This window comes from Lotus japonicus, chromosome 3 (assembly GCF_012489685.1).
Source record: "Lotus japonicus ecotype B-129 chromosome 3, LjGifu_v1.2".
Taxonomy (NCBI): domain Eukaryota; kingdom Viridiplantae; phylum Streptophyta; class Magnoliopsida; order Fabales; family Fabaceae; genus Lotus; species Lotus japonicus.
The window spans coordinates 94,957,055-94,975,544 of record NC_080043.1 but is presented as its reverse complement, the minus strand read 5'-3'; the positions used below and the strand labels follow the sequence as shown (position 1 = coordinate 94,975,544).

Genomic DNA, 18,490 nt, shown 5'->3' with positions numbered 1-18,490 from the left:
TTTGCCGCCCAAGTAATACAATGAATGAAAGATGCCATATATAAACACATGGGATGGGAGAGGCTAAGCTAAGTTTGTGATAATATAGCCATAAAAAATCATTGGACTCTGTTGATTCTAATTATAGTGTCTATGGCACACCACTTGTCATCATTGATAAGTGATTGTCTTCATTGATAAGTAATATTTATTATTAGCTTGTCCGTTTAACTATATGTCATCTCTGATGTAGATTGCTTCATTGATTGGACCCCTGCCCTTTAAATGCAGCGGGCTCTAGAGAGGTAGGGCATATGTTCAAAAGAGGACAAATGTATTTAATTTATGGTTATGTATAATCAAGTCAACTGTTTTCAAATCATGTTCAAAAGCTCTAAGATTCTAATGACAAACATAATAAACAAATTTGATTTGTTGGTAAGTTTTTAGCTACAAAGCCAAAACCTTGGTAATATATATACAAAGAGCTCAAGAGAATTTGCCTATGGTGAAATGCACAAAGGAATCATCTTCAGTCAAGTTTCCTTCTGACCAGTCCTTTGAGAAAGTCAAAGCTGAAACCACAGTAGAAAATAAATTTGGATTTCAATTGATATCATAATCAGGTCATGAAACAGCATAGTTTGAAATCTTCAACTCATGTATAAATAAATGTACCATATAAACAGATCATGTTTCTGATAATTATGTGAGTGTTTGCCTTTCTGATAGAAAGATAACCGTGCATTTTTTTGTTCTACACATATTTTGGCTACAACTTAGACTACGTTTGATATTAGTTGGCACCGGTGCAAACTGATGTTAGCACTCACTGAGACAAAAAGGGAATGAAATTTTTTTTACGGATTAGGATGAAAGTCCGTTTACATTACACTAAATTGATATCTAAACACACTTAATAATGCAATTAGAAGAAAAAGATATATAGTTCATTACCTATTACCATCTGGGTGGAGCTCACACATTTGATTGTCCTCGCCGACAGCCAACAAGTATCCTGAGGACGTCAAACCCTATGCAATGAAAATAATATAAAGTAATTTTCTGTTTTACATCATCTACCAGCAAAGATGATAACCGAATTCAAACCATCAATACTACCATAGGAAATGGCTGGTAGATCATTTACATATATTGCACTCTTTCTTTGATTTAACAATTTCGGTTTTGAATATTTCTAAGGCTTAATTCCATTTTGGGCCCCTGATCTTTCAAAAATGGGCGATCTGGGCCCCCTGTGTTTAAACGTAGCGGTCAGACACCCTAAAGTTTCAAAAAAGTGCGTTCCAGGTCCTTCTGTTAGTGTCGTTTGTTTGACCAAACGGAGCCAGTGACGTGAATTTTCTTATTCATTTTAACATTAATTTTTTTACACAAAAATTCCCCCCCCCCAAATCAGAAACACGATTCTCCCCAAATTGTAAAGCCTTTATTAATTAAAAAAATTCTAAAATTTCATCCCCAAATTGCAAGAAAATCATCAGATTTCATCACAACCAGATTTCCAGATTTCATATATTGATCAACTATCAACCAAGGACCTCCATTAAAATCCCGCTTCAGATCATCCAAGCTTAAAAATCATATCTCCAAGCCAATCACTTCCATGTGCTATTCAGGTGCCACAGACAATGAAGCCTAATAGTCATGAACTTGTGACCCACCATTATATCCAAGAGCTTGACAATCACAAACTGCCACCGTGGAAGGAAGTTCTTGCGCCTTACTTCACGAGAGAGGATAAGTTCAAAGCAAAAGGGATTTGGCTCGCCACGCACCTCTGCTTCCAAGGGAGGAAAGGATGGGAAGGGAAGTTCAGATCTTTCTCCTCCTGATTTCGATTCCATGGCGTGAGAGAAAGAAGAAATTGAAACGCTGTTGAGGCGGAGAGATGGCGAACAGAGCAGATCCAGAAGGCGTTCCCTCACCACCACCACCATAACGACATCCCCACCGTCCCTTACACCCCACTCCGCTGCAAGTCATGCTCCTCCCTCCTCAACCCCTTCTGCATCGTCGACTTCACCGCCAAGATATGGATCTGCCCCTTCTGCTTCTCCCGCAACACTTTCCATCCTCACTGCGCCCAAATCCAGAGGAGAGAGAGATCGAGAGAGAGAGAGCGAGAGCGAGATGCAGAGGAGAGAGCGAGACCGAGAGAGCGAGCGAGTCTGAGAGATTTGGGGTCGTGGGGTGGGGTGATGTTGGGGTGAGGTTGAGGAAGCCATGGAAGGAGGAAGGAGGAAGAAGAAAGAAGAAGAAAGAAAAAGAAGCGTGAAAGAGAGATGAGAGGGGTAATTTTTTGGGTAAAAAAATAATCTTAAAATAAAAAAGTAAATCCACATCACTGCTCCGTTTGGTCAAACTAACGGAACTTAACAGAAGGGCCCCGATCGCACGTTTTTGAAACGTTGGGGTGGCTGACCGCTACATTTAAATACGGGGGGCCCCGATCGCTCATTTTTGAAAGATCAGGGGCCCAAAGTGGAATTAAGCCTATTTCTAACTTCAACAAACAATAATTAATAGCATAAGTTGCCTATTCATCCAAACTACAAATTTTATATCAAATGTAAATTAGATATTTACTTTATCCAAATTTATAGTAAGCCAAGAGAAAGTTTTCATCTTGTCATACCTGAATAGTTACAACATGTTCGATCTCCTTGTCCTCGTTTTTTTCCTGCACAGTAACTCTTTGTCCACTGGATGACATTTTGAAAGTATAGCTTACTGTACAGCTAAACCATTCCACATATATGCAAAAAGAAGATTTTCTTTTTTTCCAAATAAAAGCATAAACAGGGTGATGAGTAAAACAATATGTTTAATTAAAACTTCACTTAATAACTAGGGTTAACTATCAGATTGGTCCCTGTCTTTGTTTCGCCGTCTGAGGTAAGTCCCTCCCCGGAAAATTTATTGTCTTTGGTCCTCATGTTTGAAAAACTTTTGGAGCGGATCCTCGCCGGAGCCCGGGGCTCCGGCGAGTAATGAAATGGCATGCTGAGTGGATTAACGGTGCTTATGTGGAATAAAAAAAATTAAAATAATAAACACATCAGAAAAAAAAAATTAAAGCCCAAAACTTTTCATAACTCACAAGTTAACCCCCAAATCAAAGAAACCCAAATCCCTAAATCAGAAGATTCAAACCCAGTAACACTAAACCTAAAATCCCAAAATTTCTATTAAAACCAAATTCAGATTTCTCATAGCACCAACAGAAACCTAACAAATCAAACCCAGCAACACTACACCACTCTTTCCAGTTTGCACCGATTTCCCACTCTCCCACCACCGATTCCCCACTCTCCCACCACCTCCACTCTCCCACCACCTCCACTCTCCCACCACTCACTCAAGAGCGACGAGATCGAGATTGACAGAAGAGGAAGAAGTCGAGAAAGAGGAAAGAGCGCGCGGGAGGAGAAGCGCTGAACCAGATCTTCGTCGCCTTCGTTCATGCTGTTCATCATCACCGTCATCTTCGTCGCTGTCGGCGGCGACGGTCTGAGACGCCAGGACGCGAGAGGCACCATGTTGTGGCGAAACGACGTCGTTGTAATGGGTTCACGGGAGGGAAGACTGAAGGTCGAAGGTTTTCTTCATCTCCTCCCTGTTGGAATTGTGGTTTGGGGTTGTGTTTCAGGTTCGACGATCTGTGACCTCTGTATTGTGTTGTTGGTGCTCTTCCGGCTGGGAGCTGTGGGAAGCGTTTTTGTTTCTTGCTCTTCTTTTGCTAGTGTTTTTGTTTCTTTTTCTTTCTCTGAGATGTAACTGGGTTTGTGCCCCCTTTTATTAATTCAATTTTTGCCCAGATTATTAGTTCTATTTTTACCCAGATGTTGCCCAAGTTATAATTTTTACCCAGATCTTGTACGGTGAATGATGTGGGTGAAGGGGTAGGAAATGGTTTTTGGGGGTTTGATTTTCTGGGGTTTTGTTATTTCTGGGTTTGGGTTCTTGTTTTAAGTTTGAGGGACATGAAGAACATGGTGAGGGGCTTGATAATGTGGCCCATTGCTGCATAGGTGTCTTACTGCATAATTATCGGTTTATGCATAATTTGGATTGACTCATGATGCATAATTCTTGCTGTGCTAAACTTGGTTTCTAATCTGATGTCCCTTGACAGCAGCGTTTGTGTGGGATTGGATTTTTGTGTCTGGTGATGGGCTGCTGGTGATGGGATGCTGGAAGTATATTGGTTTATGTTGATTTTCTGACTTTAGGGATTAGGAAAATGGGGAAAGTTGGGGTAAGGGTCATTCGGGAATTAGAAAAAAAATTGGGGTTTTTTAATTAATTTATTTTCCTATGTGTAAAAGTATTTTTTTATAAAAAAATCCATGTCAGCTCACTTGTCCCACTCAGCATGCCATTTCATTACTCGCCGGAGCTCCGGGCTCCGGCGAGGATCCGCTCCAAAAAAATTTCAAACACGAGGACCAAAGACAATAAATTTTCCGGGGTTTAGTATGGGTTAACTATCAGATTGGTCCCTGTCTTTGTCTTGCCGTCTGAGATAAGTCCCTCCCCGGAAAATTTATTGTCTTTGGTCCTCGTGTTTGAAAATTTTTTGGAGCGGATCCTCGCCGGAGCCCGGAGCTCCGGCGAGTAATGAAATGGCATGCTGAGTGGGACAAGTGAGCTGACATGGATTTTTTTATAAAAAAATACTTTTACACATAGGAAAATAAATTAATTAAAAAACCCCAATTTTTTTTCTAATTCCCGAATGACCCTTACCCCAACTTTCCCCATTTTCCTAATCCCTAAAGTCAGAAAATCAACATAAACCAATATACTTCCAGCATCCCATCACCAGCAGCCCATCACCAGACACAAAAATCCAATCCCACACAAACGCTGCTGTCAAGGGACATCAGATTAGAAACCAAGTTTAGCACAGCAAGAATTATGCATCATGAGTCAATCCAAATTATGCATAAACCGATAATTATGCAGCAATGCAGTAAGACACCCATGCAGCAATGGGCCACATTATCAAGCCCCTCACCATGTTCTTCATGTCCCTCAAACTTAAAACAAGAACCCAAACCCAGAAATAACAAAACCCCAGAAAATCAAACCCCCAAAAACCATTTCCTACCCCTTCACCCACATCATTCACCGTACAAGATCTGGGTAAAAATTATAACTTGGGCAACATCTGGGTAAAAATAGAACTAATAATCTGGGCAAAAATTGAATTAATAAAAGGGGGCACAAACCCAGTTACATCTCAGAGAAAGAAAAAGAAACAAAAACACTAGCAAAAGAAGAGCAAGAAACAAAAACGCTTCCCACAGCTCCCAGCCGGAAGAGCACCAACAGCACAATACAGAGGTCACAGATCGTCGAACCTGAAACACAACCCCAAACCACAATTCCAACAGGGAGGAGATGAAGAAAACCTTCGACCTTCAGTCTTCCCTCCCGTGAACCCATTACAACGACGTCGTTTCGCCACAACATGGTGCCTCTCGCGTCCTGGCGTCTCAGACCGTCGCCGCCGACGGCGACGAAGATGACGGTGATGATGAACAGCATGAACGAAGGCGACGAAGATCTGGTTCAACGCTTCTCCTCCCGCGCGCTCTTTCCTCTTTCTCGACTTCTTCCTCTTCTGTCAATCTCGATCTCGTCGCTCTTGAGTGAGTGGTGGGAGAGTGGAGGTGGTGGGAGAGTGGAGGTGGTGGGAGAGTGGGGAATCGGTGGTGGGAGAGTGGGAAATCGGTGCAAACTGGAAAGAGTGGTGTAGTGTTGCTGGGCTTGATTTGTTAGGTTTCTGTTGGTGCTATGAGAAATCTGAATTTGGTTTTAATAGAAATTTTGGGATTTTAGGTTTAGTGTTACTGGGTTTGAATCTTCTGATTTAGGGATTTAGGGTTTCTTTGATTTGGGGGTTAACTTGTGAGTTATGAAAAGTTTTGGGCTTTAATTTTTTTTTCTGATGTGTTTATTATTTTAATTTTTTTTATTCCACATAAGCACCGTTAATCCACTCAGCATGCCATTTCATTACTCGCCGGAGCTCCGGCGAGGATCCGCTCCAAAGGTTTTTCAAACATGAGGACCAAAGACAATAAATTTTCCGGGGAGGGACTTACCTCAGACGGTGAAACAAAGACAGGGACCAATCTGATAGTTAACCCTTTTAGTATTATGACGATATATTTCAGAATTCAGATTCAGCTCTTTCATGCTTAAAATTATTGAGGATAAAAGGAAGAAGAGCTAGTAACTCAGCTTTCCCAGTGAAAGGATAAGAATAAAATTATGATAAAGATGATAAACAAATGCTTTTTTTTTTCTTCATCCCATCGACAATAGATACCAGTCAATTCTACGAAGTCGTAACATTCATGTCATCGCTCAAAAAAAGTTACTATAAACTACAGATGAGAGTACTGTAAAAACTCAAGTTACCTGTGCAACCATGTCTTATAATATAGCTCCTCTAGTGTTTGAAATCCTGCATTCAACATAATGGTGAAGCTCAGAATTACCTTAAATGTCATATACAGCGGTATAGAGTATTGGGTATCCTTGGTTACTAAACTAACCATCACACTACTGTATTTAAGAAAATTCAGAAGTCTGGAAACATCTTAGTAGTAAAATTTTAACTGGAAATACCATTTTGGTTGTTTATTTTTTATTTTCAAGTCAGTGTCTGTTTTTGTCTTCCAAAGATGCATGCAACAACACATTGATTATCCATATCAAAAGCATTATATTGGTGCTTTCGTGATAACTAAAAGCCATTGAGTTTTGGGAATAAATCCTCTAAGGGGAAATTTTCAAGCATCACCAATCCAATGAGATAATTAACAAAATACCTTGATTTGCAAATAGACCATAAAATTTCTCAAATTTGTTACAGAAGGCTGCCAAAACATCTTCTCTTTGAAATTGGTAAGCTCCCACATACAATTCTCTTAGAACTGTGTTTAAGGATGTCGTTGGCTTCTCATTATTGACATTTAAGCCTATTCCTGTGAAAGCATTGCATTTATTATGACCTTCATCATGAGGCATAAACTTTGAAATCATTTTACTCCTACCGAAACAACAATAATGAAATTAAAATCTCTGCGGAGAACAGGGATTTACAAGACAAGTTTAGCTAAAACAAGTACAAGGGATGTAGGTGCGAACCATTACAACTGCATAGCATTTGCTACTCAAGAAAACATATTACCTGCACTAATATTGAACTTCTTTGATTTATAGGTTGAGGTGCAAAGAATTCCTCCAACTTTAAAGCCATTTAAATAAAGATCATTTGGCCACTTGATTTTAACATCAATGTAGGGTAATTCCTGGAACGGCAAGTGTAGGAATTACAAGCAGAAAATAAATTAAGAGTGTGACAAATTATGCCTGTTTGAAAATCATGCTTACATTTTTGTCACAGATATCCTTGATTGCCTCAGTAATAGCCAGGGAAACCACATATTGTACTAAGGGAACGACTCGTCCATCCTCCATTTGCAGAGTAAAAGAAAACATGAGGCAACCTAATGGAGACTCCCATACATTCTTTGACCGACCTAAAAGTTGAAATGCTTAGAGCAACTTTAACATGAACTAATGAAAGTTAAAAAGGACAGAGAATCATAGTAACACTAGATGTCACACAAACCTCGTCCCTTAGTCTGAACATCAGCAACACATACCCTCAAGCTCCATTGCCAGGGAGCTTGAGGGTGTTACTGGTCTTAATTGCTTTAGCAGACTCATTCTCTGCAAGTGATTTGCCACATAGAACTAGCAAACTGCAGTCCACAGCTGAAGACGCCATGAATGTGGATGCTGAAAGATGGTAGTTGCGAACTCTCCTTGTGGCGGCTAATAACGAGTGCCTCTTGCGGTGGAAGGACGGTGGTGGTGATGAGTGGGTGAAGGCAAGGTTCGCGGTGGCGGAGATGGTGGTTGGCCGGTGGGTTGGGGATGAGGGGAAGTTGGAGATGTTGGTTAAGTGGGCTGATTGATTTGGAACAGCCCACGTGCAAGCCCAGCCCAGTGATAATGGACCTGGTGCGGTCACTTCGAATCTTGATGGCCCATAATCTTTGTAAATTTACCGGGGGGCATATCGAACACTGTCTCGGTCGGTTAAAGACGAGTCACTTCTCCTCAAAAAATTGTGTGTTAGATTATTGTTGCGGATATGAGGGTTGTGTTGGTGGATGATTTGTAAGTACCTCTGCAAACGACTTATGATCCTGTAAGCATATCGTGACCCGTAGTAGTGACCGGAGCCGAACTCACTCAAATTTTCTTTAATGAAAAGATAAAATAAAGAAAATATGAAATTTGGAAATGAAACACATGCATAGATATCATTGACATTAAATTAGAAATTATACATGCAATTCTCTAAAAAGAAAATCAACACTCCTCAAACAAGTGAGAAAGTGATTATTTCTTTTCCTTAAACCTACACTAATTTATTTGATTTTGGTAGTCCAATGCACACTGGCAATGAAATCATGAACCTGACTCTTTCCTTTTACACTTGGAACCTTAAGAGAATCATTTTTCATTTCAAACAGCATTACTAGACACAATCCTCCTATGACCCAAAGCCAACGTTAAGATATCATATTCCCCATCCACCCACTCAAATTTCTCCTTTGGCATGTTCACAGAGACGCCATAATAGATTATACAGGCCAAGAAAGGCCCAACCCAGAAAACCCAATGCCCACTCCATAGTGAGCCTCCATGAAGCAGTGCTGGGCCTAAGCATCTTCCTGGGTTTATCCCCACACCTGCATAACCAGCCCTTCCAGTCACAGTTATGGACACAAACACTGCTAGTGCTACAGAAGCAGATACCACCACACACACCATTGGCAACCCCAACTCCTTGGACCTTTTCTTGTCAAATGCCACTGTGATACCCACAAACAAAACCACAAACGTGCAAGCAAATTCCACCAACAAAACACCAGCATGTTGCTGTAAACTAGAACCAATACTAACTCCATCTTCACCAATGGAACAGCCTCCTAATGAATATGTGTGTACTAATTTTGGGTCCATCACAGACTTGAGCATGTAGAAACCGATGATCGAGCCAATGCACTGTGCTAAGACATAGATAAGAGCACGAGCAAGTGTCACAAGACCTTTTAAAGCAGCAATGAATGTGAAAACAGGGCTGATTAGTCCACCGGAAAGCGGCGCCGCCACCATAAGAAACAAGAAGGTGATGACAAAGACCGCAAAGGGGACAATAAGCTTTGGATCAACCTCATGTGAATCCAGGCACGCAATAATTGTACTTATCAGAGTGAACATTAGACAAGCACTTGTCATTAACTCTGTCAGCGCTGCTTTCCACATCTGAAAGATGACGGTGTTAGAAATATAATATAAAATTATTCATGTGTTTTCACCTAACCGCCTAAGTTTTAAGAATAGTTGGTTAATAACATATATAATATTTTGATTGTGGTAACATAAAATCCAAAACATGTAAGTTTAAAAGCTATACTTTGTAACTTCTCACCCAAGTAATCATGTAAATTATCCTGAACTTTTTAATTGGTTGTGTTGTGTTAAGAAAGAGTAAATTATCCTGAATCATGTAAATACTCCTGCAAAAATTCTTCTATGAATAGGAAGCGTAGTACTCTTGTTCAAAGTTCAAAGATGAATTACCTCAATTGAGTAAAATTCATGAGCACCAATGGAAGCAAGAAAATTGGGAGACTTCTTGTCAACCATGCTGCACCTTGCATCATCAATGTCAACTACTCTGCAATCAGTTGGATCCATAACTAACTATCACCTCAATTTGCAGTGCAGAAACATTGAGCTGGTGGCTTTCTATTTATTGAGGAAGCAGATAGTTTCAGAAACGTAATTATTTAAGAATCTCTTTAATTTAATCAGAGCGCACTTAATTCGACACGGGGGCAAACGCATCTTTGGGATTAAACGATTTTTGAATAAAAGCAATAACACTATATATATTCCTCTTTAATCTTTATACTATACTCTCTCCGTCCCCATTTATAAGTCACATTTTTTGAGTTTTTTTCCCTAATTATAAGTCACTTTGTGATATCAATGCAACATTTAATATTTGTTTCAAATACTAACCTCATATTTAAGATGAAAGAGGTAGTTATATTTGAAAAGTTTTAATTTGGAGAAATTCTAAGGGTGACATTGGAAAGACCATGTTTTTGTCTTACAAATTTATTGCTTTTAACTATTTTTCTTAATTTAAGATAAGTAGTTAAAAGTGACTTATAATAGGGGACGGAGGGAGTATTTATATAGTAAATTCTGTGGTACCTTGAATTTTTTTTTGGGTGTGGTACCCGTATTAAGTAATTTAATAGATTATTATCATGTTATTCAAGGTAAATACTACATAGTTAGATTTTACTTTACTTATCAATTAATTTCCTATAATAGACAAAATAAGTTGCGTTGGTAAACATATCAAATGAGACGGGTAAACTTTCTTCCGTGTTTGATATGTTTTTAAGATGGATCAAAATAAGATATTGTAATATTTTTCAAACTATTTATGGTTGTAGAAAAAATGTGGAAAAATTATAGCAGAACGTAACACTTATTGAAAAATATTTGAGACGGACAAAAATATTCATAGTTTTTTTTTTCAAAAATAAAAGTGCACTAATCACAGTTTTGAGAACAAAGCTAAAAAGGAGACAAATGAGGCAAGGGCAATTAGTAACAATAAAAAGTCAATCACCCGACGACGATTAATTAGTGACAACAAGCTAAAAAGCTATACGACAACCAAGAACCAAAAAAACCAACAAAAAAAAACTCGATACAACAAAAACTAACCCAAAAGCTAAAAATATTCAAAGTTTATAGTTGAAGCATTTTTTTTTGGTACATCAGAAAATATAGTTGAAACATTTTAGTTATATAAAAATATTTTTATAAAATAATATGAATTATATTACGTGTTTAACTATATTAACAAATTATATACGTGTTTTTTTTACATAAATTGAATTTTTTTATAAATTTAGTGGTAATATTATATTCAAAATACAAATATTAATAATAATTTTTTAACTTTTATGTGATATTTTTGAATTATCATATGTTAATTTAAAAAAAAATTATCATATGCTTAAGATAATTTTTGTAAGAAAAAGTAAAACAATGAACTCAACATGGAGCATATATATGTGAGAGAAGTTGTATAAAATTATCAAAGGAACGTCGGTACGCCATTGTTTGTGCGTGCATATTGGGAAGTTGAATAATGCTTGATAAGGATACATAAACATAACATGAATCACCAAAGTTCGATCGTTGTCAAAGACAGACAAAGTGTTCTTTTTACTATTTATCTGTGCATGCAACAAGTCGGTGACTGTAACAATATTCATGTGCGATGAGAGCCAGTCATCGCTGCAATCAAAGTGTTTGAGAAAGAATGACAAGGGCATGTAATTCGATAGCTATGTATCACGGTTTTCAAATGATTCTTAGCTAGCTAGCTAGCTAGATAGATACATATTCCCTCTGCAAGGAACACCTTAATTTGTTACATTTAGGGGATGGCAAAAGTCGGTAGAATTTCATGTGTGATAGAGAAGCTTATTTAATTTGGTGTAGCTTTTGTCATTATCGTCCCTTTCCAAGATACATAATATTCCCTCTGCAAGGAACAACTTAATTTGTTACATTACCTTCTCGGCAGAAATTCACAAGTGTGAAAGGAGAGCTTATTTAATTTGGAGTAGCTTTTTGTCATGATGATGAAGTCAAGAGCAGCCTCCGGTTTGAGTATTGTATGAAGAATTACAATGAGAAGAAAAAAATATAGTTAAGGTTAAAAAAGTCTTTCCATTATATTGTGTTAAAAATTATATTTGCACTAAGAATTTGAAGTCCTTCATAAACATATTTAATTTGGGATTATCTAAAAGCATAATATTAAGGTTCGGGAAGAAACTAAAGGCATGCAGGTACTAAATTTGGGAAGAAATTTATTTTGAGAAGCAAAGTATGAAGGAGAGAAAGAAACTATCAAAGGCAATGCTCACAAATGGTTAAGTATAGAAAATAGAGTGCGACTTCTCAATTAAGGCTTTCCCGATGAAAGAAAATTATTGCTATTATACTTGAAAAGTATGAATCGAAGATATCAATATTTGATGCAAGTGAGAGTATTAAACAATACTATTATTTACACGTAAAATAAATAAATGTATTTAAAAAATCAAGGACTTAGGTAATTAATACCATTTTTGTCTAAGTTTAATTTAGTGGTATACAAGCAACAAAATTATGTTATTTTAAGACCTTAAAACTACTTTCATCCTGTAGCATCTATCTATCTATCTATCTATCTATCTATATCTATCTATCTATCTATCTATATCTATCTATATCTATCTATACTATATATAAAGGGAGAGTTTTTGCAATCTTGAGGGTAACTTTGTCATTTAATAATTATTACACTATAATCTAATTATTTACATGGGTATTTAAGTAAAAATACACATTATTTTCTAAAGATGCAATCACTGCCGTCCATTCTAGTGCAACCTCTCATCTTCTATCAGTTTCTTCTATGCCTTGAGAACACTTTATGATTTAACAATGTATTTATCTTTCACTATTCTAATTGTTACAACTTTTCTAATTTAATGATTTTATGACTTTTCATTTTCCAAAACTCCTCTTCATAATTTCAATTTATTCTAAAATGAAAAATATTCAATAATTGGATTGAGGAAGAATATTGTTGAAACTTTTCACATTCTTCATGGTTTATTTTCCATGTATAAATACTCTTCATATGTTTGATTTGTCTGCATCTTTTCAATCTCATCCACATTTTGAGCTTTAGAGTTGTTTAAAGTATGCATGGCTTCCAGCAATGACTGCATATCAGAACTCAACTAGCTTATGTTTTAGGTTTCAAGTTTTGTAAATCCCTGCACAAAACATCAAAGGGGTTTCCACTTAATGTTCATGTTCTGTTTTGTTCTTTATTTTTTTCTTTAGATTTTTTGTAAGGATGTAAGATGTCAGGATTTCATGAACAACGACTTGAATTTGGTTGAAACCTTGATATTTTTAATGTTTCGAGCCTATAAAATAAGGGAAACTCATGTTTATCAATTTCATTTTTATATGATTTACTTTTTTATATCTGTTCTTCTTGGTTCAAAACAATTCAAGAGGTATGTATTGAGTGATCAAATTTTGAGTCTTTCTTTTCTTTAAATTGTATCTTTTTATCTGAGGTCAATTGTTGTTGCAGATCCACTCTATAATGCATTAGTGCGGATATATTCGTTTCCTCTTAATTTTTCTTGAAGAATTCAGTATATGGCTAAGAGAAGCTTTTGTAAACATCCTCAAGGGGCTGGCCACACCAAACAAATTGGTTTCTAGCGGCCCAATTATTCATTCATATCACCATTTAACATCTGAATTGTCACTGGATAATTTCTAACAGGTATTTTTTGTAAGTGATATCCATTTCTTTTTTTTGCTTTCTTTGTTCAATTGTGAAGTTTTTTTGTTTCCTTGAGTGTCATTCATATATTTTATGTCAATTTTTGGCATTCTTTGTCCAATTGAGAATGATTGTTTCTCAACTTATTTCTTCTAAATGAATGAACGTATTTGCTTTCGGGGAAAAAAATCCATATAGATTTTAGACCTATATAACACGAAGGCATTTTTGTATAAGAAACGGATGAAAGGACAAAAATTAATAAATTCTCTATTTTAGAGGGACTAAAATCAATGAAAAATTAAATGGGGACCAAATTCAATAATTAACTATTTTAGGAGACAAAAACCATTTAACCCTAAAATAAAGAATATATATTTAAAATTAAATAAATAAAGTTTTAAAACTTCATATCAGTTATATATCTATTAATTAACATATTTAAAAGTAAAAATATACACATAAAATTATTTTTTATATATTATACATTAAATTGTTTAAGTTATACAAAACTTAGAAAATTAAAAACCTTAAAGATTTAATTTAAATCACACTTCAAAGTTTATAATTATGGGACAAAAGTATTTTCATTTCTACAATCTCAATCAGATGTAGATGTGGTTACTATTATATTAAAGTTATAAAATAAAATTACAAAATTACTATCCTTTTATTTTTTAGAAAGGAAAAAAATGTATTAATCAGAGCTTTGAGAGCAAAGCTTAAGAAGATACAAAATATGCATTTTTAACTTGGTACTTCACTTTCTTTGTAAATTAAAAATAAAAATGTAATTTTAAAATTAAAAAAGGAAAATTGATTAAAATATAACGAAAATAAGTCTTAAAGATAAATATTAATTAACCTATTTAAAATATATATCTATATCTATCTATCTATCTAATATCTATATGTATATCTATATTTATCTGTTTATCTATATTTATATCTATATAAAATATAAAGTTTAACAACATCGAGAGTAAAATAGTCTATCAATAAACAATGTTTCATATATATTTTTCTTACCTATGGACTTTTAAGTATTTACACATATTATTTGATATGTGATTTTTCAGAACTGTTCGATAATTAGCAGACTTTTAATCTCAGTCGTTCGATATTCCCCTTGAACTTCCTCTATCAATGTTAGTATATAACTTTCTACTATTAAGCTCAAAATTATTTTAAAAGAATTTATTATTATTTAATTTATATGAGTTATGGAATGTCATAGGTCAAAATTAATATTAAATATGATATTAGTTATGAATTCCATAAGACACATTTTATTAGTCTAAATTTAGATTTGTTGAAATATTAATCAACTAATAATTAATATTAATAAAAAAACCATAAAAGTTAAAGATCAATCAACAAAAAAACTCCCTAACCCTTCCTCTTGATCTTCCTTCATCAATGTCACTATATGTACTTATGCTATTAACTACAACATTAATATAAAAAAAACTACAACATTATTTTAAATAAATTTAATATTATTTATTTCGTATGAGTTATAAAACTTAAAAATAGAAACTTAATATTAAATAAGGTCTTTAAAAAAAATCAATTATATCTATAAAGTACACTAAATTGTTATATCAAAAGCATCAATTATATAAACAAGGACAAACGACACAAAAAAAAAATACACTCATAAAAAACCTACGACAAAAAATATACAATAAAAAACATAAATTAACACTTCGATAAAAAAATCTAATTATCAAAAAAATGTTTTTTATACTCATTTTTCATATTATAAAAAAATCATAAAAACACAATACAAAATTAAAAAGAACCCCCCGTGCAACGCACGGGTCAAAAATACTAGTTCAAACTAAATCAAAGTAACCACAATAGCATTTTTTTCTTTTAGTGTTTAAGTTAATTTTTAAAAACGTGAGACGAACAAACTAAATTATCCATAACAACTTAGAAGAATAATGCTCTGGTGATTAATAAGTCATCCAGAGACAACCTGAACGTTTAATACGTACCCTGATCAGAGTATCAATTCTAACAAAAAGAACAACAAAACTAAAGATGAAATTGCAAAAACTTGAGATAAATATTAGTCACAAATTAGATTTAATCATGTGCCCCGTCATGCCACAGCAAAGGTTTTTTCTCTTTTGTTTCTCTTCTTAATTTGTTTGTACTGTTGTGACCGGACTGGACCTATTTGGGGGATGTTCCCAGTATCTGGTTTATTTCAATAAAGTCCCATTGATGCTTAAAAAATTAAATGTGTGTCGTTAACTATTTAATTTAGAGTGTGTTTGAATAGCCACTTTGAAAAGAAAACGTAAATTAATGAACTTTTCAATATCCCAGCATCTGGATTTGCGGTCATGTTTTCTCTTGAACAGAACACTTTGCTTTTCTAATTTTTTTATCTATGAGAAAGCCAAATAATGAAGATTGTTTTCCAAACATATTCTTAATAATCATCATTTTAATTCTTAATTCAACACCTAATTAGTAGAAAAGACATGCACTTATTAGCAAAGTGCCCGCAATTCTTTGAGCTGCATATCTCCAATATTCTATGACTAAATTTGTCTACACATTGATAGTGGAGTAAATTAATGTAGAAAACAGAGTGGTGCACAAATATCACATGTTACAATATGCATCCGAGAAGCATCTGTGATTTTTGCACGTTAAAGTTTTGGTCTAAACTCTAAAGCATTTCTCAGCTCCCTCTTGCCTAAAAACAATACAGTACTTGTTTTCTTTCCTGCTGGATAAGTGGATTAATTATTTATGGGTTCCATATTGAGGAACCTAATACGTATGCACAAAAGTGTATGAACAAAAGTGTTTTTTTATGAAAAGTTTGGGTAAATTCAGCTTTGTTTACCACCCAGGGTCATGTAAGTCTTTATTACCATATGTCACTTACAAAACTACAAAAGTACTTACACGTCACCAATCATTAGAAATATAATATAAAATTATTCATGTTTTATTTACCTATATAACAACTTAAACTTTTGAATATATAATTGATATATTAAAACTTGAGAAACTTACTTAACCCAACAGTTATATTGGAGTTGAATATATACAAGTGATATATTAATTGGTTATATCACAAAAGGAATAGTATAAGACACCAAACATTAATCATATTGTAGATCAATAGAAACTTCAATTCTAATTTTCATGATTCGATTTCAGTAAGAAAGACTTCATCTATTACAATTAAAACATGTTTGTGAATTTTTGAATTATTTGTTATATAACTTTAATTTAACATATTAATTTTGAAATTATTTTATTTATTATTTAATTTATTATTTGTTATACTATTTAACTTTCTATCAAACTTATTAATTACAGCAGTAGGAATCATTTTCGTTCCTATACAACTATGAACTATGTATGCATATGGTACACTTAAGGTGCATGTGCTTCTAGATCAGCACTTAAACATGTGGCATAATTGGATATCACATTTCTCTATTGGCGAAATTAAGGTCAATATTATTCTTTTCCTTTATCACTGATTAGCTTAATTTCAAGATTCGAACTTCTAATCATCACGGAGTTCATGCATGGCTACTATTAATTAGGTCCTCATGCCTTTAATTTATACATTATTTGGATTCATGGAGACATGGAGGAATTCTTTGGAACCTTTGGAAATGGCGGAATTCTTTTGTCTTTGCACAGGAGCCATGGCAGCATGGAGAGGTGTTGCAGCGGATTTTAGTTGATGTCCAGGAGTTCCGGAGATGGGGGAGGATTACATCGCAGGGAGATGAAGTGCCCCGTCTTGGCGGAACGTTGGTGTCTCTTTACACTGATGGAAGTTGGCAGCCACGTGAGAATAAAATGGGGAGCGGTGGTTTTATCCGAGATGGGATAGGGAGATGGGTTTCCAGCTTTGCTAAGTCTCTAGGTGCTAGAAGTGCTTTGAAGGCAGTTCATCTCGGGCTCGAGCACGCATGGGAGCTTGGCTTTCGTCCTTGGCTTGCTCTGTTGATTGTTTGGAGGTCCAGCAGGTGCTAACTAGCAGCTCGGAGGCTCATGATCATTGGTATCGTGATGAGATTTTGGCAGTGCGCGCGTTATTGGCGAGAGATTGGACAGTAACCATTGCTCATGTTCCTCGCGAGCAAAATATGGTTGCAGATGCTTTAGCAAAGCTTGCTGCTGGTGAAAATTGGGATTGGAAGGTTTGGAGCACGCCTCCATCATCAGTGGTGCCCCTGCTCTGTCAGGATGTAGTTGCTTAGTTGTTTCTTTCTTTTTTATCTTCCCTTGTAACCAAAAAAAAATAAAAATAAAGGAAAGCGATTAGGAAATATATAGGAATAGGAATAGGATTCTAAAGTTTCAAAATCTCCCTTTGCGTTTAACACTGTTTGAATTAATTAATATTTTCTCAACTCGATCTTTTGAATATAATATTTTTGTCTCATGTTAGCCGGAAGGGCTTCATTGAAGTTCATTATTGATAAATAGTTAAATACTTTATTTTGATATTTAAAAGATGTGAGTGAGTTACTTTAATCCCCGGAAAATGAAAATTGTTAATTTCATTACTGGAAAATTAAATTATAATATTTATCTATTGATGGCTAAAATGTCAATTTATTCAAAAGTGATTTTTAATTTTCTTTCAACTCTCTATCAAAGTATCAAACTAGAGACTACATGCAAACTACTATTTTTCTCTTCACCTAATATTTTATCTACACACTAATATTAAGTGAAAAAAGTGTGTAAGCTGAAAATTTCACAAGACACCTGCAGTGGTGGGTTTTTACTTTTTACTACCATTTTCCACAAATCATAAATATTGTCAGAATCTTGAAATTTTATGCACGAATCAATGCTCAATATTATACTCCCTCCGTTCCTATATATAAGTCACAAATAACTAATTCTCTTAGATTAAGAAAAGTAGTTACTAGTAATAAATTTGTAAAAAAAATGATTTATTTTCCTAGATTACCCTTATTTACTTTCTTATGATTTTCT

The 18,490-nt window shown here is 34.9% G+C and overlaps 1 protein-coding gene and 1 pseudogene across 1 annotated transcript; both read right to left on the bottom strand.

Annotated features, from left to right (window-relative positions):
* Positions 1–348: 348 nt before the first annotated feature.
* Positions 349–7,953, bottom strand: LOC130747723 (biotin--protein ligase 2-like; annotated as a pseudogene).
* Positions 7,954–8,327: 374 nt separating this feature from the next.
* LOC130747722 (aquaporin PIP2-7-like) lies at positions 8,328–9,840 on the bottom strand. Its single transcript, XM_057600738.1, has 2 exons — positions 9,682–9,840; positions 8,328–9,363 (listed from the first exon to the last, which is right to left on the bottom strand). The coding sequence occupies exons 1-2, from the start codon at positions 9,796–9,798 to the stop codon at positions 8,560–8,562; spliced, it is 921 nt and encodes a 306-aa protein (XP_057456721.1). The 5' UTR covers positions 9,799–9,840; the 3' UTR covers positions 8,328–8,559.
* Between the last annotated feature and the right edge of the window lie 8,650 nt (positions 9,841–18,490).